The 21,804-nt window shown below is 45.4% G+C and overlaps 1 protein-coding gene across 1 annotated transcript in view; it reads left to right on the top strand.

Annotated features, from left to right (window-relative positions):
* The window catches only part of BCKDHB (branched chain keto acid dehydrogenase E1 subunit beta), a 318,960-nt gene that overhangs the window by 111,853 nt on the left and 185,303 nt on the right, over positions 1–21,804 (top strand). The window contains exon 5 of the mRNA XM_073589685.1: positions 17,338–17,493. Within this exon, the coding sequence (XP_073445786.1) occupies positions 17,338–17,493 (156 nt within the window). The remainder of the gene's footprint in view (positions 1–17,337; positions 17,494–21,804) is intronic.

Here is a 21,804-nt window from a genome sequence, read left to right as displayed (position 1 = left end):
TTCCACTGTTTAGGTACATCAGGGGGTCTCCAAATGCGACATGGCGCCTGCATTGATTCTAGCCAATTTTGCGTTCAAAAAGTCAAACGGTGCTCCTTCCCTTCTGAGTCCTGCCGTGTGCCCAAACAGTGGCTTTCCTCTACATATGGGGTATTGGCGTACTCGGGAGAAATTGCACAACAAATTTTTTGGTCCATTTTCTCCTGATACCCTTTGTGAAAATAAAGTTTGGTTACAAAGTAAATTTTTGTTAAAGGAAAATGTTCATTTTTCCCTTCCACATTGCTTTAGTTCTCGTGAAGTACTTGAAGGGTTAATAAACTTCTTGACGGTGGTTTTGAGCACCTTGAGGGGTGCAGTTTTTAAAATGGTGTTACTTTTGGGTATTTTCTGTTGACCCACCTCCCTCAAACTCACTTCAAATATGAGGTGATCCCTAAAAAAAAAATATGGTTTTGTAAATTTTGTTGGAAAAATGAGAAATTGCTGGTCAACTTTTAACCCTTTAATAAATTAGAAACAGGAGGGCACCACTAAATGAAAATAGGGGATACACCTGTGATCAGTAAAAACAACACTGTGAAAATAGAGGAAAGCTACTGATCACAAACACAGGGCTCACCACCAGAAATTATAATTTTTATTGTAGAAAAAACACACCATAGATAAAAACATTAAAAAGTCATACAATGACATACCAAAAGCACAGGAGGCCCATAATAGGGTCAACAAAGCTCACCCTAAAACATGAGAGCTGATAAATGAGTACAGGACATGATATATATTATAATGCAGTGATGCTTATAGCAGGATTATATAGTCCAAGGCTATTCCTAAAGAAAATAAATATACACCGTGCCAAATAAAAGCCATAAAAATGCCAATGGAAAAAGTTTAGGGATACTGGAAGTACAGACACCATGCATATTGGCACCCTGCACAGTTGACCCTATTATGGGCCTTCTGTGCTTTTGGTATGTCATTGTATGACTTTTTAATGTTTTTATCTATGGTGTGTTTTTTCTACAATAAAAATAATTTTTGGTGGTGATCCCTGTGTTTGTGATCAGTAGCTTTCCTCTATTTATTTTCACAACTTTTAACCCTTATAATGTCCTAACAAAAAAATATATTATGTTTTCAAAATTGAGCTGATGTAAAGTAGACATGTGGGAAATGTTATGTATTGCCTATTTTGTGCGATATGACTCTCTGATTTTAAGGGCACAAAAATTGTTTGAAAATTGCTAAACTTTCTCCTTCGTCTCATTGAGGGACACAGAGACTGTGGGGTGTGTGCTACTGCCGTCTGGAGGCCGACACTAAGTATACAAAAAACAAGTTAGCTCCTCCTCCGCCGCATACACCCTCGCCCCGATAGCGGGCGGAAACCAGTTTTTGCTTAGTGTCTGATGGAGGCACACGCAGTCTGGGTCTCTCCAGACTATTTTTTTTTTTTTTTAACATTTTCTTACTATGAAGAGGCGACAGGGGCGACGGACCCTATTGAAAGGGTCCGATCTCCCCCAAACATCAACGGGCGAGCACGCGCGAGTATCCCTCCGCGTATCCTTTCCCGCACCGAGGGACATCTCTGGGACTTTTCCCCAGACATCTATTTTTTCTTTTTTATTTTAAAGAAGATATGACAGGGGCAACGGATCCTATTGAAAGGATCCGATTTCCCCAAACCATCAACGGGCGACCACGTGCGAGTGTCCCTCCACGTTCTCTCTCCCGCGACATGGGACAATTGGCCAGACTTAGCCCTGTCCACCCCTAGGTAGCGAAACCATGGGCTTGCACAGAGGCACAAGACTAGTCTGTGCGGCCCCACGGCGACACCAACGCCAGGTGGCGGTACTGCGTGGTGGCGAACGGTCCCTCTCCTCGCCCAGCCAAGGCGGACGGAGCTAGGGTGCCTGCACCGTCCGAAGATATGGGTTACCTCAGGGTAAGCAGGGCTCCTTGGCAGCGGGAGGTTTCCAGGCCAGGGCTGCGGCGTACTCTCCAGGGGCTGGAGCTGCTCCCCTCTCCTGCCTGCAGGTAGAGCAGGAGGGCTTCCTCAGCGCGGCAGGGGCAGCGGCGTGTTCCCCTTCTCCCTTGCCACGGCCCTCTGCAGTGGCCGGGCTGGGGAAGGAGCACGCATGGCTGAGTAGGCGCCGTTTAGAGCGCCAGTTCCGGGGCGAGGTAGGCCGCGGGGAAGAGGGCTCAAATTTAGCCCGCGGCTTCTGCCTAGGTCGCGGGGAAGGCCCGCCCCCCGGTGCAGCGGGCGGGCAGGGCCGAAATTTAGCCCGCGGCGTCAGCCTAGGACGCAGGGGGAAGGCCCGCCCCCCAGCGTGACGTCAGATCCGGCGCCCGCCCCTCGACGCGACGTTAGATCCAGCGCCGCCCCTGGATACTGGGCGGGTGCTGGATAAAATGGAGGCCCCGGTGTCAGAATGGGGTAGGCCGTGGTCAGGAAGCATCGCAGCCTACCCAGGGAGACCAGTAGCTGGGAGCGAGCAGCAGCAACAGCACAGGAGCACGGGGAGACAGCAGGAGCTCGGGTAAATGCGACCCCGTCTTGGCCACACTAGGGCAGGTTGTCCTCCTTCTCCTCATACCCCTGGATGCCATAAGAAAAAAAAAAAAAAAATAGAAAAAGGTTTTTTTCTGGCCATTTGTTCCGCAGTATGTCTGGAAAAGGGAAGAAACACACCTTCCTTTATACCGCATGCGTTTCCTGTGGGGCTGTGTTCACGCGAGCGCAGACTATTAAGATATGTGAGGCCTGTAGTTCCGAACGTGCCCAGGACCCCTCCCCGCCAATGGAGCCCAGGGGGTCGGAGCCCCCGGAATGGGCGTTATCACTGTCTCAGTCTATGGCTTCACTTACGAAGGCGATCGAGACCGTTCAGGCCCCGGATAGGGGTAGAGACAACGGCTCTCCGGTTTGGGAAGGTTCATCCACCTCACATGAGCCGCCGGCCTGCAGGGGGCCGTACCCTCTCTAAGGAGACGTACAGGGAAAGAACCCATATGGCGTCTCCGGGCCCCTCCGGTGCTTCGGCATCTGTGAGTGCGGCGTCTCGCTCTCCATCACCATTGTCTGAGAGCGAGCAGAGTTCGGATGAGGACAGGCAGGAAGCCTTGGATCTGGATATTCCCGGGTGTCGGGAGACAGTAGACAGTCTCATTGAGGCCGTCAATCAGACTCTTGGTATTGAGGAGGACGTCTCCCTGATCGCAGGGCATAAAATATCTTTTAAAAAGGCCAGGCGCCCACATAGGGTGTTTAGCACTCATCCAGAATTCGAGGACACGGTGCAGCGGCACAGGGAACGCCCAGACAAGCGTTTTTCAGGGCAGAAAACGCTAGAGACAAGGTACCCGTTTGCACCAGAGTTCTGTAAAGAGTGGGCAGAATCTCCGATCGTGGATCCCCCAGTGTCACGCCTGGCTTCAAGATCGTTGTTGTCGGTGCCTAGTGGTTCTTCCATTAAGGACCCCACGGATCGGCTCATATAGAGGGTCTAGCCCGCTCGGTGTATGAGGCATCGGGGTCAGCGCTTTTGCCTTCGTTCGCAGCAACATGGGTGGCCAAGGCCATGATGTCGTGGTCGGAGTCTTTGAACAAAGTCCTGCAGGACAGAGACTTGCCGGTAGAGGTGTCTGAGATAGCAAATCAGATCTCGATGGCAGGAGACTATCTAATGCATCCTTGGATGCAGCTAATTGCGTGGCGCTAGCCGCAGCAAACGCTATCGCCATTAGGAGAGCCTTGTGGCTAAGGCTATGGCGGGCCGATTCGATTTCTAAAAAGTCGTTAACATCTCTGCCTCATCAGGGTAATCGGCTTTTTGGAGAGAAGCTAGACAAGCTTATTTCAGATGCCACAGGGGGAAAGAGTAGCTTTCTCCCACAGCAGAAGAGCAGACCACCCTTTCGTCAGCCACAGGAGCGCTTTCGAGCATTTCGCGCCCCAGGATGGGCATCAGTGGCCGGTTCTACTTCCCCGGCTCGTCACAACCAAGACAGAGAGCGCCAGGTCACGTATAGAGCCAACCCGCTGGGGAGGATGCGGGGCCGTCCACCCAGGTCAAGGGGAGCTAGGTCCCAAAGGCCCTCTACAAAATGACTTGAGGCATCAGGTACCCGAGGACAGCAGAGTAGGCGGTCGTCTGCTCAGGTTCCGCCACGTCTGGGTCAAGGTGGCACACGACGCATGGGTGGCGGAATTGGTGTCATTCGGGTACAAAATAGAGTTTATCGGACACCCTCCAAGGAGATTTTTTCAATCCCGTCTTCCCAAATTGCAATCCCGGGCAGAGGCATTGCTAGGGGCCATCAGGATTCTTCGGTACAACAGGGTCATTATCCCGGTACCAGAGGGCGAAGAGGCCCAGGGATTTTATTCCAACCTGTTCGCAGTCCCCAAGAAGGACGGAACAGTAAGACCGGTTTTGGACCTAAAGCTCCTAAACAGGTTCATCAAGGTCAGGCACTTTCGGATGGAATCCCTCCGGTCAGTGATATCGGCCATGGAGCAGGGAGAGTATTTGGCCTCAATCGATGTTCAGGATGCCTACCTGCACATCCCTATTTTTCCTCCGCATCAGAAGTTCTTTCGTTTTGCGATAAATGGCCGGCATTTCCAGTTTGTGGCTCTGCCGTTCGGGTTGGCCACGGCACCCAGGGTTTTCACGAAGGTGATGGCTGTCGTTATGGCCATTCTTCATTCTCGGGGAATAGTAGTGCTGCCATACTTGGACGACCTGTTAGTGAAAGGACCGTCTTTTCAGGCATGCGAGGAGAATGTCGGCATCACGCTGGATACCCTATCCCGCCTGGGATGGTTAGTCAATGGGAAGAAGTCATGTCTTACCCCGGCTCAGAGTATTCCATTCCTAGGGATGATCTTCGACACTTCCCAAGGGTTGGTAATTCTCCCTCAAAACAAGGCCCAGGCGCTCCGGCGGGGGGTTCGGAGTCTTCAGCGGCCAGGCCCTCACACAATTCGATTTGGGATGAGGGTGCTAGGGAGGATGGTAGCAGCAATAGAAGCAATCCCGTTTGCGCAGATTCATCTTCGCCCCCTGCAGCATGCTCTTTTAGCAGCATGGGACAGGAGTCCTTTCTCCCTGGATCATCAGTGCAGGTTGTCCCTTCAGGTCCGGCGGGCACTGCAATGGTGGACGCGCGACTCCGCTCTCCTTCAGGGGAAACCCTTTCCTCCAGATCAATGGCTGGTGGTTACAACCGACGCGAGTCTTATCGGTTGGGGAGCAGTGTTTCGTCATCACACAGCACAGGGGCAGTGGTCTCCCCAGGAGGCCCTTCTGCCGATCAACTTGTTGGAGATTCGAGCAGTGCGGTTGGCGTTGCAGCATTTTCAGCACTGGCTAGTGGGTCGCCCAGTCCGGGTCCAGTCAGACAACGCCACGGCAGTGGCGTATGTGAATCACCAGGGAGGCACACGCAGCAGGGCAGTCATGCGCGAGATAGAACACATACTCTGTTGGGCCGAGAGGCACCACTCAGTAATTTCAGCGGTCCATATACCAGGCGTGGAAAATTGGGCAGCAGATTTCCTGAGTCGGCAGGTGGTCGTGGCCGGAGAATGGTCCCTGCACCCCGAGGTTTTCCAGCAGATTTGCCAACGGTGGGGAACTCCGGACGTGGATCTGATGGCTTCCAGAGAGGACGCCTAGGTAGACAGGTTTGTTGCCCGGTCTCAGGACCCGCGAGCGATTGCAGCGGATGCGTTGGTTCTTCCATGGAGCCAGTTTTGGCTCCCGTACCTGTTTCCCCCTCTGCCTCTTCTCCCGAGGGTAATCAGGAAGATCAAGAGGGAGAGGGTTCCGGCAATTCTGCTGGCCCCAGACTTGCCCCGTCGAACCTGGTAGGCGGATCTGGTACAGCTCCTCGCAGACGTGCCATGGCGTCTACCGGAACGGCCAGACTTACTGTCCCAGGGGCCGATCTACCACCCGAACTTAGGGGCCCTGTGTTTGACGGCATGGCCGTTGAGTCCTGGGTCCTGACCCAGGCGGAGTTTGGGCGTGAGGTGGTAGCCACGATGATTAACGCCAGGAAGCCGCCATCGGCGAGGATCTATCATGGTACTTGGAAGGTTTTCTTTCTCTGGTGTCGAGAGCACGGGGTTGCGCCTTTGTCCTTCTCGGTTCCCAACATTCTGGCCTTTCTGCAGTCAGGCCTGGACGCAGGGTTGGCTCCGAGTTCCCTGAGGAGACAGATCTCGGCTTTGTCTGTTCTGTTCCAGTGAAAGATCGCTAGCATTATGCAGGTCAAAACTTTCATTCAGGGAGTCTCGCATCTAGTGCCCCCCTTTAGAGCTCCCTTAGACGCCTGGGAACTTAATCTGGTGCTGGGGGCCCTGCAGGAAGCTCCTTTTGAGCCATTGCAGGAGGTCGGATTGCCATACCTTACCAGGAAGGTCGTGTTTTTGGTAACGATAACCTCTATTAGGCGGGTCTTGGAGCTGGCAGCCCTATCCTGTAGAGCACCTTTTCTGACTTTTTTTTAAGGATAAGGTAGTCTTGAGACCACCTCCGCCGTTCCTGCCGAAGGTGGTGTCCTCGTTCCATATTAATGAGGACATCGTTTTGCCTTCATTTTGTCCAGCTCCAGTACACAGAGTTGAGAAGGCGCTCCACACGCTGGACCTGGTGAGGGCCCTCAGGAGGTATGTGTCGAGGACAGCGCCTTTTCGCCAGACAGATTCGTTGTTTGTGATCCGTGAAGGGCGCAGGAAGGGGCTCGCAGCCTCACGGTCGACCATAGCCAGATGGATTCGCCTTACTATTCAAGAGGCTTACCGTATTAGAGGCACGCCGGTTCCACCTGGAATAAGGGCGCACTCGACTCGGGCAGTGGGCGCCTCTTGGGCGCTTCGGCAGAGCAGGTATGCAAGGCGACAACGTGGTCAAGCCTGCACACGTTCTCTAAACATTACAACGTACATACGCAGGCTTCGTCGGATGCGAGCCTGGGTAGGAAGATTCTCCAGGCAGCAGTGGCACACCTTTGAACAGGTAGGCATGCGGTGTAGATTGATGAGTTGCTCCCACCCAGAGACTGCTTTGGGACGTCCCACAGTCTCTGTGTCCCCCAATGAGACGAAGGAGAAACAGGGATTTTTGTGAGTACTCACCGTAAAATCCTTTTCTCCGAGATGCTCATTGGGGGACACAGCACCCACCCTGATAGCCAGTTGGCTTTTGTTTATTTTTGATGGGTATAAACCCTTATTTTGTAGGGTAGTCTTTTTTTTTTTTTTCTCAGACATATAATTTTCTGCGGTAGAGCTAAATTGCTGTCAGCTTTTCCGACGGCTTTGGCACTAAACTGGTTTCCGCTCACTATCGGGGCGAGGGTGTATGCGGCGGAGGAGGAGCTAACTTGTTTTTTGTATACTTAGTGTCGGCCTCCAGACGGCAGTAGCACACACCCCACAGTCTCTGTGTCCCCCAATGAGCGTCTCGGAGAAAAGGATTTTACGGTGAGTACTCACAAAAATCCCTGTTTCAAAATGTTTGCAAAATTTCCGTATTTTTCATTAATAAACGCAAGTCATATCTCAGAATCAGTGGGATACGTTGGAGCATTCCAGAGCAATAACCTCATAAAGTGACAGTGGTCAGAATTGTAAAAATTGGCCTGGTCATTAAATACCAAATTGGCTCTGTCGCTAAGGGGTTAAGTATCCTAGAGAAAGCAATTGACACTTACTTTTAAAAACTAAGCATGTTTCAGCAAGCTAGATGCAGTATGCAAAACGAATGAGTGATTTCTTTGTAATTTACAGAGACAATTCTATACTCCTATGTTCCCGTCTTGTTAGTCATCATCCACTAACTGTTTTCTAACTTAAAAGGAACCTGTCACATGAAAAACACGCTATTAACCTGCAGATATGGGGTTAATCTTCGAGTTAATAGCATTCTGAACCTGCCCAGCTCTGGCACTTAAAGCCCCACTGCTGGTAGAAAATTAACTTTATTCCTCCCAGCAGCGTTCAGCCTCCAGTCATAGAGGTGGCACGGCACAGTTTCCGTCACCTCTGTGTATACAGTAGAGAGCGGAGGCTGTAACCAACTAACTGACAGCCGATTCACATTCCGCTATCACATCACGGGCGCGTTGATGTGTGCATAGAATGATGCACCCCCATGAATGGGGCATGGTTAATTCCGCTGTCTGAGCTTGGCAGTGGCATTGAACAAGTTAACAATTGCAGGTGGTGCTTTTGTAGACGATTGTTAGAGGCAGGTTCTGGCTGTAACACACAGCTATTATCTGCCAGATATGAGGGTGAACTCCCCTCCTGAGCCCGCTCCATACATCCGCTTCCGACTTGCTACATACATCAACGGCACATGTTCTGAAGGGGGTAAAAGGGATCTCACAGGGGAAGGGGGGCATCAACTTCGCTCCCCTCAGGGGAGGGGAGAGAAAGACCCAGAAGGGATCGGCTCTCTGGCTCCACCATTTGCCCCATGTCAGTCAGGGACCTGCACCGAGGGCAAATAGTCACCGGAAAGGCTTCCCTTATAGATTCGAGTTAGTAACGTGCTCCCAGTGATGGGGGATATATATCACCACTCCAGGCTGGGGAGATATATTTAAATCTCCCGGCCGTCACTGCCAGAGTTCCTCACTAAAACAATACGGTATTCTGCTACCAGTTCTTCATTCGACATAAGCCCTGTCCAACAACAGGCTTATTTCTGGTCAGAAACCAACGTGAGTAGCGTACAGTTGACCAACCAAGCGTGTGAACGTGGATATTCGTGAATCGAGATAAAAGAGAAGCCCTACATTAATTTTATAATTAATTGCCAAAAAGGCGCACTATGCAAAGCACTGAGAAGATGCCAGAAAGAGCTACAAAATCAACACGTCAGGATCTTCTCGGACAACTCGACCACAGTAGCTTTTTTTTCAACATCAGGGAGGTCCGAGGCACTGTAACTTACAGGACTTATCAGACACAATATTTTCCTGGGCAGAACTCACAGTAAAATCAATCATGGCAGTACACCTGAAAGGCACAAAAAATCAGGTGGCAGACTTCCTAAGCAGAGAGAATGTTCAACCTTGAGAATGGTTGCTAAACGAAGAGGTCTTTGTCCAGCTAACTCAGCACTGAGGGACACCAGAAATCGACTTATTCGCCTCAAGGAAAAATACAAAAACAAAAGAATTTTTCTCTTTAAATCCAGGAGACATCCCGACAGGGGTATTCGCTTTGGCACAGAGCTGGGACATGAGGCTTGCTTATGCCTTCCCACCGCTCGCCCTAATATCGAGAGTCTTGAGGAAGAATTGGGCATCCGTAATCCTGATAGTTCCTTACTGGCCTAAGAGGAGCTGGTTCTCTCGACTAAAGTGGATGGCATTGGAAGACTCAGTTCCCCTACCAGCAAGACCGGATCTTTTGATTTTACAGCTGTCAGCTTGGATCCAGAGAAGGAGATCCTGAGGTCAAAAGGTTTGTCGGAACTAGTCATCTCTACCATACAAAAGAGCAGGAAGCTGGTAACCTCAGCAATATATCGGAAGGTCTGGAAGAAGTTCTGTTCACAGAGTACAGTACCAGTATCCATCACTCAGGGTCTAGATATCTCTCAGGTTCTAGACTTCTTCAGGTTGGCTTTGATAAAGAGCTGAGGCCTATTGCGTTGAAAGTACAGATTTCAGCCCGGAGTTCCTTTTTTACTTTCCACTAGCCAATCATCCCTGGGTGGTGAGATTCATTAAAGCTATTCCCTTTAAAAACAGCCTTTAATGATTCAATTATTAAAAAACACCAACTCAGTGAAAAAAGGTGTATATATCAAAAAATACCAAAAAAATTAACCTATAAAAGGCTAGCCTGACAGATACCCTACAGTAGGCCTAATTATGCCCCTACCTGACTGTGGAGGTTGGCACCCTAAAGAATGATTTTTTTTTTTTTTTTTGGCGCCCCCACTCATCATAGGCTGTCCCTCACTGCACTATTACAACCCTAGCAATACAGGTGGGAAAACCATATATTATAGAGCAGAGATGAAGAGAGTCTTGATAACTTATGATCTCTATATAAATTCCCAAACGGTATCTTATAAGGCATACAGATAATCAAAATTAACATCCAGAATCATGACTAATACTCCACAATGTAACATGCCATATAATAAAAAGCTATCACATATTAGAGGCCCAAGCATAGCACCTGATTAGAAAGTTTAAATAATTGACTTAGAATTGAGGGAGAATTAGGTACACCTCAAGATGACACCCAAAATCATGACTGATATTCCACAATGCATGTAAAATACTTGGTGTAAAAGTAATTATAAGCCCATATATGACAGCTAAAAAGACATTGTAAATAATCTGGAGTATGACTTATCATGAGTCCGATGCACCCCATCGAGTTTCCCCGTCAATAGCACAGTTCATCAGGAGGTTACAAAGATAGTAGGAATGCCGGATGCCATGAATGGATGATGATGACGGTCATCATCCATCATGGCATCCGGCATTCCTACCATTTATGTTAACCTCCTGATGAACCGTGCTATTGACAGGGAAACGCATGGGGTGCAAATGACTCATGATCAGTCACACTAATCATCTAATCATTAAAGGCTGTTTTTAAAGGGAATACATGTTCACACACCGATTTCAATTTCCTTGAGTTTATTAATTTTTTGATACAATATTTCATTAAAGCTACTCTGCTTATTAGGCTTACAATTCATAGCTCATCCCCCCCCCCCCCGGAGCTCAACTTCGTTCTGATCGAACTACGCAAAGATCCATACGAACCACTAGACCAGGCACACCTAAGACCAGTAATGTTCAAAGCAGTCTTTCTAGTAGGAATAACTTCCACGAGATACATAGATGAGATTCAGGCCCTATCCATAAGAGACCCATATTTAAAAATTCAAGAGGACTGTATCGTCTTAAAGTTGGATCCTACCTTCCTTCCCAAAGTAGTTTCTGACTTCCATAGGAATCAAGAGATACTGTTACCCTCTTTCTGCCAAAACTACAACAATGAGAAGGAACTGTCTCTTCACTCTTTGGATGTAAAAAGGACAGTTCTTCAATACTTGAAACTCATAGAGAGCTGGAGAGTGGACTCTAACCTCTTCATCCAGATGGCTGGAAAGAACAAAGGGAAGAAGGCTTCAAAAGCTACTTTAGCCACATGGATAAAGTCAACCATCAGCGCAGCATATGTATCGGCGGGAAGACTCCGACAGAAAACCTCAGGGCTCACTCGCTGAGAGCAATCTCGGCTTCATGGGCAGAAAGCCCTGGGGCTTCCATGGACCAGATCTGCAGGGCAGCAACTTGGTCTAAATTAAATACCTTTTGTAAACATTATAAATTGGACGTTCTGTCAAATCAACAGACAGCCTTTGGGAGGAAAGTCCTCCAAGCAGTAATGTCGCCCCAGTAGGAGTTATTTGGTATTTCTCCTGGTGATGATGTCAGGAGGGATGTCCTGGAAAGTAGGACTTAGTCCTACCGGTAATTTTGTTTCCAGGATTCCTGTTATGATTAGGTCACCGAGGAGGATAGCCGTAGAATAAGCTAGGCAACCAGAAAGGTTGGTAACTAAGAGGATTGCAGACCCCTAAAACACAACTAGAATTAGCTGTGGGACGTACCTACGATGCCCTAGATGCCTCGGCACAGTCAAAAAGTTAGCTAAGCCTAAAGCAAGAAAGCGGAAAGCTAAACTCTCCCCGAGTAGAACCCCAAAGGAATAGATAGCCCCCAAACATATATTGCCGGTGAGGCAAGATGAAGCACAAACACAGGCAGAAAATAGAGTAAGAAAATGATGGGGCCCAAACTGTCTAGATAGAACAGGACAGGAAAGATACTGTCTGCAATCACGCAAAAAACTCTAAGAAAAAGCCAACACGTCTGATATGCAAAAATACTGAGGCCACACGACCTCTCCCCCACTAGATCAGAATTCTGGTGTGAACTGGAAGCAAAACAAAAGATACTGATATAACAGGGGACAGCAATACTGAACAGATTGACATAAGCTGTGGCGTATGGACCGGGGTCCAGCACTGGTCCCAGCAGCGAACAATGCTGAACCCACATAGCAAAGCAGAAAGCAGAGAAAGGCAAAAACTGGATCAAATGCAAAAAGATTACAGCAAACAAATAACTTATCTGAATGATGCAGGACCAAGCAGGGGGCAAGCGGACTTCAAAATGCACAGGAAGAAAACCAAATCACCAGCAAAAACTGAGGGAAGCTGGCTGACTTAAATCTTCCCAGTCTGTAACACCTGACCTCCAATCATCCTCTTCAGGTGATTGACTTCTGTCAACCCGACCAGCTCCATTACCCGCAGCAACCACCAGAGGGAGCCTAAACTCACAAGTCAGGTCAAAAGTGTTCACAACAGAGTCCATCATGACAGCACTCCTTATATACCCTCCCCTGTGTAGAGGGGAAGTTCAATAAAATAGTGTTGCTTCCATCCTGGTGTGGTACTTGGAAAATCACTGAAGGGTGGTAGTGGGGAGGGGCTATTTAACCTTTTTTGTGTTCCTGTCCCTATCAATGATAAGGACAACCTCCTGGTGGTGCTGTCATGATGGAGTCCTGGAAACAACAATACCGGTAGGACTAATTCCTACCATTTACTATCCACAGTATAGGTGATAATTTGCTGATCGGTTAGTGCCCCCACCGCTGAGACCTGGCACTGATTGGAAGGATGCGGATCTTTTAATCCCAATGGGGAACTTTTATCCCCATCACAAAATGGATTGTCAGGTCAGCTGTTCAATTTATTCCCTTGGGGTCTGCCAGAAGAAGCGGAGTGAAGCAATTGGCCACCCCAAAGGGAATTGAGGGCGCGTAGATTGCACCTGTGCACAGTTGCTCCGATCATTGCAGTTGAACCCCCACTGATATAACCTATCCTATGGATGGGTGATAAATTGTTTTAACGGGACAACACTTTTAATATGGTCTGATATTTACAGTTTGTTAACTTCTATTTGTGTGTTTTATACTGTTGATAGATTTTTTTGTTGAGTTTGAGGATAATTATGTGAAATTAATGAACTTTTATTATTTTTTTCTTTAATTTCTTAGAATACATTCCATGTAGTCTGTAACAATGGACATGAGTTTTCTTAATTACAGTAGCAAAGTTTCACAGGAAATTGATATCTCATTATAACTTTGTGGTTAGTTGTATAGTTAATATAAAACAGATGCAAAAGTACATTAGAGGATTTATATTCTATTTTATTACACAGTTTTCAGCTGTATTTCTTAACATTGTACAAGCAAATTTACTACAGTTTTTTTTTGTGTTTGATGCATTTTGATGATTAAGAGGTTTTGGGATTTTGAGCCTTTTTTTTTTGTATGGGACTTGCTTGTGAAGTAACTGCACTTTCAATAAACTTTTGCATAAATAAATAGTATTGGTGGATACAAGATATCTTGTATTATATATTTTCTGGGTAATCAGCCTCCTTCCCAGCCCCCGCCTTCTGTACTTGCCATCCACTCTGATCCGTCCAAACCCATCTTGCTCAAGTAAGATAGACTGCAGATGTCCTGTAACACAGACCATTATATTCTATGGCAGCCGTGCACAAAATACGGCACCCCAAGGGATGTTGTGAGGCACATGGAGCTGTTCAGGAGACACCATTCCCTTCCTATATTCTAGTGAATTGTGTCTTCCCGACTCCATTGGGCCCTTGTAAGTGCTAGATGGAGGAGCCGTAGATAACATGGAATCATTTTAGATGGGGGTGGGCAGGCACGTTATAGTGGGGGGGGTGATTTTGAAAGTGGACACAGAATAGCGAGGGGCAGTGAGGTGGCGTTGACTTTATGCAGAGGGTCAGTGTGGAGAGTATTGTGGAAAGGGGCAGTTTGGGGGGATATTTTGGAGCGGGACTATGTGTGCATGTGGTGATATTAAGGAGAAGCTTTGTGGTGGGGGTATATTATGGAGAGGAACACTGTGGGGGAGGGGATATTAAGAGGCGCAGTGTGGGGGAGGGTGGGGATATTATGGATCTGGCCCATGTGTGGGGTAATGTTATTGAATAGGGCGCTGTGAGGGTGGGGGATATTATGGAGAGGCTCAACATGGCGGAGTATATTATGGAGAAGAGCACTGTGGGTGGTTATTATGGAGAGGCTCCGTGTCGTGGGGACTTTGTTGAGTGAGACAGTGTGGAGGAATATTATGGAGAAGGGCTTTAGGGGACATTAATTTGAGGAGCATTGTGTGTGGGGGTTGTTTTGTGCAGGAAGTACTTTGAGGAGCAATTATTCATTCAGGGGCATAGCATGAGAGATATTTTTACATAATAATACTTTTGATTTCAAAAGGACGGTTACTCTTTTAACATGTATGTTCCGCTTAAAATGAATTGGAAATTTTGTAGTTGTGAAAAGGCATAATCAATATATTGAATAAAAGAATTATTTCTGTTTCTGTTGCTATTGAACCTTTAGCAGCTTACAGCCCACTTACCGTATATAGAATCATACTTGGCAACATCCAGGCACAAGCGTTATTGAGATGTCGAATTCTCCGCATATTTTGTGTGTTCCACTTTTTTTTTTTTTTTCCATACCGGGTCTGTCTAAAGACTTAGTATCTCTGCATGATACAGAAGGAAACTTTCAAAGAACTGCTTGTAGGGAGGTTTTGGCAACTCAGGGAGATTTTCTAAATGTTTCCCGTGTTCAGAAGGTCTCCATTTTTTTTCAGGAGCTTCCTGGGCTTTGGGGATATTTGTCAATTATGACATACTCCTCCCTGCTCACATATTTAAATATGGACTTTCTTACATAGTCTTGGCCTTGTTGAGTCTAATGAATATTCTCATGCAGCAAGGCACCACCTCTATCACTTTCCATGCATGTAAAAAAAAAAAAAAGATCCAACGATAAAATATATATCTCACTTCTCAACATTAAAATTGCAACACAAACAAGAAACAGTTGTTGAATTTATGAAATCACAGGATCGATGATATGTCAATGACATGCAAATGATGCAAACATGGAAACAAAATATTCAAACATCTTGACTCGCTCAGTAACGTGTATGAGCTCTGTGAGCAGAATACTTACAAGCCTTGGCATGCTATCATTGAGTTTAATAATGATTGTCTGAGGAATGTTCTGCCATGCTAGATAAACTTGGACGCATCATCCAGATCTGCTGCTGGCAGCTCTTTTTGCAGTTGCCGATCAATGACGTTGCAGATGTGCTTAATGGGAGACAAGTCAGGCCATGATACCATGTTTAGGCCACGCCGACTGCTCAGAAAGCATGCGTAACATGTGGCCTGGCATTGTTGTGTTGAAAATCAGCTCCTGGAACACTTTGACGTTCCCTTATGAAGGCCTTTTCCTGGTGCTAGCCACATGTTTTCCAGACTAATCTGTATATCATTGCATCCAAGAAGATAAAACCGTAATTCATTACTGAAAATCTTAGACCTCCATTCCAGCCTTCGTTTCCATCTTGGTCTGCATCATGATGGCTTTTGAGAGTGGTAGCCTAAGGGCAGTGGACACCTGTAGCTGGATGTCTGATTCGTAGCCCAGTGGATCATGCAAACACCTTCTGATGGTTTGTGTAGACACTATTTAATGCTTCATGCTTGGTATGTGATGTCCAGTTTTGCTTGCAATCCAGAATGGATCTATTATGTAACCAGTGGTACACCAATTTCTCCAGAGTGTAATGGCAACCATTTTTCAACATGAAAATGCCAGACAGCATGTTTCTTGTGCAATTGTGAGCAGTCTGCGGGGCCTACAGCGTCTCTGGACTTGTCTCCCATTGCATCTGGTACTTCATTGGCCAACAATTACAAAGAGAGCTGCCAGCAGCGGATCTTGATGATTTGTGTGCCCAAGTGATACAGCGTGGCAGAACATTCCTCATACTCCCTATAATACATTCCTTTTCATATTAATCAAATTAAGTGCGTATGTTTCTGCAAGTGGTGCTTATAATTGTTACTGATTTAAATTGAGATGGTTTTTAAAAAATTAGTTTCTGTTACCTCATTTACATGACCATAATAGTTTTATAGATTCTGTAATTATATAATTCAATGACTTTTCCTTCTTGGTGTTGTAATTTCAATGTTGAGGAGTTCAGCCAATTCAACATCTAAGCATACAGTTTTTTTTTCAATAGATCTAAAGATTTCATAAAACATCTAAGGTGCTGATACTTCGGCATGGTAGCATAATTTGTGTATGTGGGCATATGTACATGTAACTTCAAGGGAAGTGGGGAAATAATCATTCTGTAGTGAGGTAGTTATTGATTATACCTTTTGGATGATTGAAAGGGATAGCAGAAAAAGTAGTGCAATTTATAAATTGACTATATAAAGACAAAAACACATAAAAAAAAATGGAAAAACACAAAGAATGGAGACAAAATCGTATTTTTATCATATTCTGGTTCCAATTGTTGCTCTTGAGAGGAATTAAAGGGGTTTTCTGGTCCAAATCAGACTGCAGTCACTCTGTGTGACTGCAGACTTATGAATCACACCCCCCCCCAGTGCATGCACTGTGCACTGCGGGGATTCGACTGTTTCAGACTCGGGATCGGAGGGCATGTATGAGCTGTACATACACCAGGCCAGTTGGCGGCCTCACTCCATACACTTTCATCGAGCTGGGCCGCGGCCCTTCTAGAGACGCAGCTAGCCCATGGACGTTTCAGACTAGGTGTGGCCTTGCTCCATAGCGAGGCTGCAACCACTGTGTATAAGGGCTCATACTCACTAGCGAGAGACTCGCATGAAAACATGGCACTGCCGCCAACACTGGGACCGGAGCGCGCGGCTACATAGAAATACATGTAGCCGCATGCTCCGGTCTGAGTGTCCGCGGCAGTGCCGGGTTTTCATGCGAGAGACTCGCACCAGAATCGTGCAAGTCTCTCGCAAGTGAGTATGAGCCCTAACGCATACATACCGTCCGATCCCTGGTCTGAAACTGGCAAATCCCCGCAGCGTACACTAGGGGGATTCATAAGTCTGCCGTCACACAGAGTGACGGCAGACTTATCTGTTTGGACCAGGCAACCCCTTTAAGTACACAGCTTGACATTATAAAATAGATCGCTAATCACTCCCTGTATTGCTTGGCATCTTCTAGCCATGTTATAATGTTTTACGGGATGTTAGCTTTGTGTAAAAATTGTGACCATTTTTATTTTTGTAATGTATGAGATAATCTATATTTCTTTAAATGTTTAGGATTAATTATCATTTATTTCTATTCTGCAGATTGTCAATGAAGCTGCAAAATATCGATATCGATCTGGTGACCTTTTCAATTGTGGGAGCCTGACCATTAGAGCACCTTGGGGTTGTGTTGGCCATGGTGCACTTTATCATTCCCAAAGTCCTGAGGCCTATTTTGCTCACACTCCTGGTATAAAGGTATGATCTTTATATAACTGTAGTGTTACTGTGCTGTTATGCAGGTAAAATTACACATTTACTGGCAAAATTGTGGGACCAATAACTATCAATTTAAAAACTGCCCTCAACACATATAGTTGTGTTTTTGATTGATGCATCCAACCATTAATGTGCTGGCAGAGCAAACTTGCACATTAACGTTCATCATTTTCGGGTGTGTACTTGTACGCCTACTCGAGGCGGGCACTCAGGTATAGTCTACTGCGTCTGAGTGTCTGCCTCCAGTAGGTGTACACTCTCGAAAATTATATATGGCAGAGCACACGTTCGCTCTGCGGGCACCATTCTAGTGTGTGGCCCAATCGTCGCTTATGTCTGAATCCTGTTTTGCATGGGGTTCGGACTTGAGCCCCGATGGGGCCACCGAACGGGTGCCTGAACACAACATGAAAGACTAGGTTAAAGCCCTGAGCAGGCAGCAATATTAGGCCAGTTTCACACATTGTGTTCACAGACCATACCTGGATCAGAATACCTGATTGGATCTCTTGACCTGAGCGAACTACTTAATATACCTGGCAATTGGCTCAGGAAAGGAACCAGGTCAGTCAGGCGACCATGTTTTACGGATGTGTGAAGCTGGCCTAACTTACTATCTTACACTTGTGCCACATCCATATCTTGCACTTGTGCCACCTTCCTCATGCAGCTTTCTGCTGGGATGTAGTGTATTAACCTTCCCTCGTATTTGCAAGTATGGCCTTATTTAGTAATAAGTTGTTGTTGGACTGTCCTTTGAATTGTAAACGTGTAATTTACCCTACCCCTATCCAAATTGTTTATATAGTCACGTTGCACTCTGAAAGATAATATAATCCATACGTCTATTCACTTAATCTGTTGGTCTCTAACTGAAAAATTGTTGTATTAATTTCAGGGTGGATTGATTTAAATCACGCCGATTTAAATCATGATTTAAATCACGATTTAAATCAAAAGATTTTTTTCTATTTAAATCGGATCGATTTAAATCATGATTTTAATCATGATTTAAATCACTGATTTAAATCAAAAGGTTTTTTTTTAATATAAATCACGATTAAAATGAGAAGTGAGAGCAGTGTGCATGTGCGCCCATAGTTACACGGACGAAACTAGGGGCAACGATCTAACGCCAGGGTGAGGGGGGGACCCCAAAGTAAGTAAAAATCTTTTTTGTTTTACTATATGGCAATAGGTAGGTGTTTAAAAGCAGCATGTCTTAATTGTATAAACTATTAATAGCCTCCACATTTTGTTCATACTGCCCCTTTAATTCCACACTTCTAGCTTGGTTTCAGTTTTGGTTTAGTTTCTTTTTCCCTGCATTCAGTTGACATGCCCAAACTTGTTGGATAGTCAGCAGTACTTGGCTCAGGCTGTAGTAACATCAGCAGTGCTTGGCTCAGGCTGTAGTAACAATCAAACTTCATAAGTGATCTGTGTGAGCCATGGCAGCAGGTCGTAAGAGAGACCCTATTTGGGTTCATTTTGTTGAGATGCCAGCAGCAGATCTTGGAAAGAAAGGTGCAAGAGCAAAGTGCAAATACTGTCAAAAGGATATCCAAGGACTTGTTTGCCGTTTGAAATCACATTATGAAAACTGCAACCAGAAGGGAAATGAAGATGTTGATAGTGATACAACTAATGTCAATGAACCCCCACAGCTTCTTATGCACCAGGAGCCTAGTACTAGTGGTAAGTCTGGCAATTAATTTACAACCTATTTTTTTAACAGACATTTTACTGGGATGGTTAAAGTCTATGAAAAGAAAAATGATTTAAATCAAAAAAATCTGATTTAAATAAAAAAAATTGATTTTTTTGATTTTTTTAAAAAAATCAAGATTTTTATCCACCCTGATTAATTTGTATGCAACGGAGGCTTAAGTGCTCTGGCCATGGTCAGAGCACTTCCAAAGCTTCTGCCTACCTGACTCTATTCCGCACCCAACCTTCCTCTGCTTGATTGATAGCCGAATGACTAGTCAATCCTGGGAGCTGACCACTAAGCAGATAAAGGTGTGGGGCTAGGTGTGAAATTGAGTAGAGGTTTGGGAAGAGTTTTGACACTACAAGATCATTTCAGCCTCATTTGGGTATCATTTACAACAGAAATTTTAAATATAATGTCATCCATCCTTTTACTTCTGCACAGAATGACATGCCCATAAACAGTTGGAAAAAAACATGGCACTCAATGAGCGAGAGGGAGGTGTACAAGTCGGGTATCCAACCAACTGTAGAAAATATCAAAAACTTGGCACTCAAAAACTAAGGCGATTTCACAGTTACTTTATTGTTATCACATCCACTTCAACACATTCCTTTTGAATATTTTCGGTCAAACAGACCTTCATCAGAATAAGTTTCTCATGGTTGATTTAGCTGAAGTACATTTTAGAAGAGAAAAGCAAAAAAGATTGCAATTAACATCCAAGATAATACATAAAGTCAATAATAGTAATAGGATGCTACAAAACATCGCATAACGTACTACAAGATACATATAAGTCGGTCAATGAATTATTTTTTAAGTTTAGAATGCCGAAGATTGAGGTTCAAGTGAGCTCAGTGAAATTCCTTGGCTTCCATGGGCTGTGATTCGAAGTCCGTGCTGTGATGGTAAATAAGGAAAACAGTATTGTGTTCCGGGAAAATGGTGGTGGAGAAAACAAGTATATCTGAGTATTAAAAGGATACAGTGAGGTTCTCTGGAATGATATGGTGTGTAACACCACACGTGAGGTGGTGGTCGGATGAAGAGGTGAGTATCGGAGGAAATACCTAAAAAAGGAGCTGTATAGGAAAACCCATATGCTGTAGGGTATGCTGTAATGGGTACACAAACTCGTGGTACTGAAAAGGAAGGTTTGAACATAGAAAATAGGTTTATACAAAAGATGAACACAACATGTTATAGAGATGTAAAGAACAATGGAGGTTATATGAGTCAAAGTGAGTTCTGAGCAATCATCTCGTACGTGAATATGTAACTAGATGTATTAAAGTAAAACAGACGTCTCCTGGGAAGCGGCTCAAGAAGGCGAAGAGGCACTAGAATCAATATAACAGATAAGTGTCATATGCGACAAGTGTCCTAATGTCTAGGGTGAACAGGAACACGATGTAGCTGAAATAATTACCTGTAGAGAAATAGAAATGCATGCAAAGCCTCGTATGTGGGACTAATGTGGGAGTTGATAGGCTGACAGCGTATTGAGTAATAGGTTTACTGCCCCAAACTGACGCTGTGACAGGATAAAAGTACATACAATAATGAGGGTAAATGAGGTAATGGTTTGCCTGTTCATATGCAGGTATTATAGTATAGCGGCTATAACATATGGTGTAATTACCATTACCTCATTTACCCTGTGTATAAACTATATTATATACATGGGGGTCAATCAAGTGACATCGATTTTAGTTGTTTTGCTCCTATAACTGAGCATATCATTGGTATTATACACTGATCTGAACCGAGCATTATTTGGCAGGGTTTTTGAAGCCAGTGATAAAGAAGTGGGGGGACGCAGCACTGACTCTGAATAGCGCATTTGGGCAGAATCCTCATCAGACCACTCCAATTTTTCCTCAATTTATTGAAAAACATACAGACTGCCCAATTATTTTAGTCCTTTTTTAAAAGAAGAAAAAAAATATTGCATAGTGTTTTGCATGTAACGCTGTGTTCACACGTTGCGTTTTTACCAAAACATCCGCTCAAACGCCTAAAAGAAGCTTCCCATTCATTTGTGCATATTGATGCGTCTTTTACCACGAGAAAACCGCTTCGCGGTAAAAAATGCAGCATGCTCATTAATTTCGCGGTAAATTCCGCATTTCTGGCAATTTTCTATGGGCCTGGGGACTCTCCGGAAAAAATCGCGGCAAAAACGCGCAAAAATCGCGGTAAAAATACGCGTTTTCTGGGAAGGAGTCCGGTTTTTATGCAGAAATTTTCTGCGTACGTGTGCACATAGCCTAAAAATCAATGCATAGCCATTGAAACCATCATTTTATTTTACTCATTTATATAGCGCTATTAATTCCACATCGCTTTGCAGACATTATTGGCATTGTCCCTGATGGGGTTCACAATCTAAATTCCCTATTAGTATGTCTTTGGAATGTGGGAGGAAACCGGAGAACCCAGAGGAACCCACGCAAACACAGGGAGAACATACAAACTCATTGCAGATGGGATTGCTGTCCTTGGTGGAATTGGTGTCCTTGGTGGAATTTGAACCCAGGACTCCAGCACTGCAAGCAGTGCTAACCACTGAG

This window comes from Dendrobates tinctorius, unplaced genomic scaffold (genome assembly GCF_039654945.1).
Source record: "Dendrobates tinctorius isolate UK_male_01 unplaced genomic scaffold, ASM3965494v1 ptg000111l, whole genome shotgun sequence".
Classification (NCBI taxonomy): Eukaryota; Metazoa; Chordata; class Amphibia; order Anura; family Dendrobatidae; genus Dendrobates; species Dendrobates tinctorius.
This window is presented reverse-complemented; position numbering and strand designations above follow the sequence as displayed.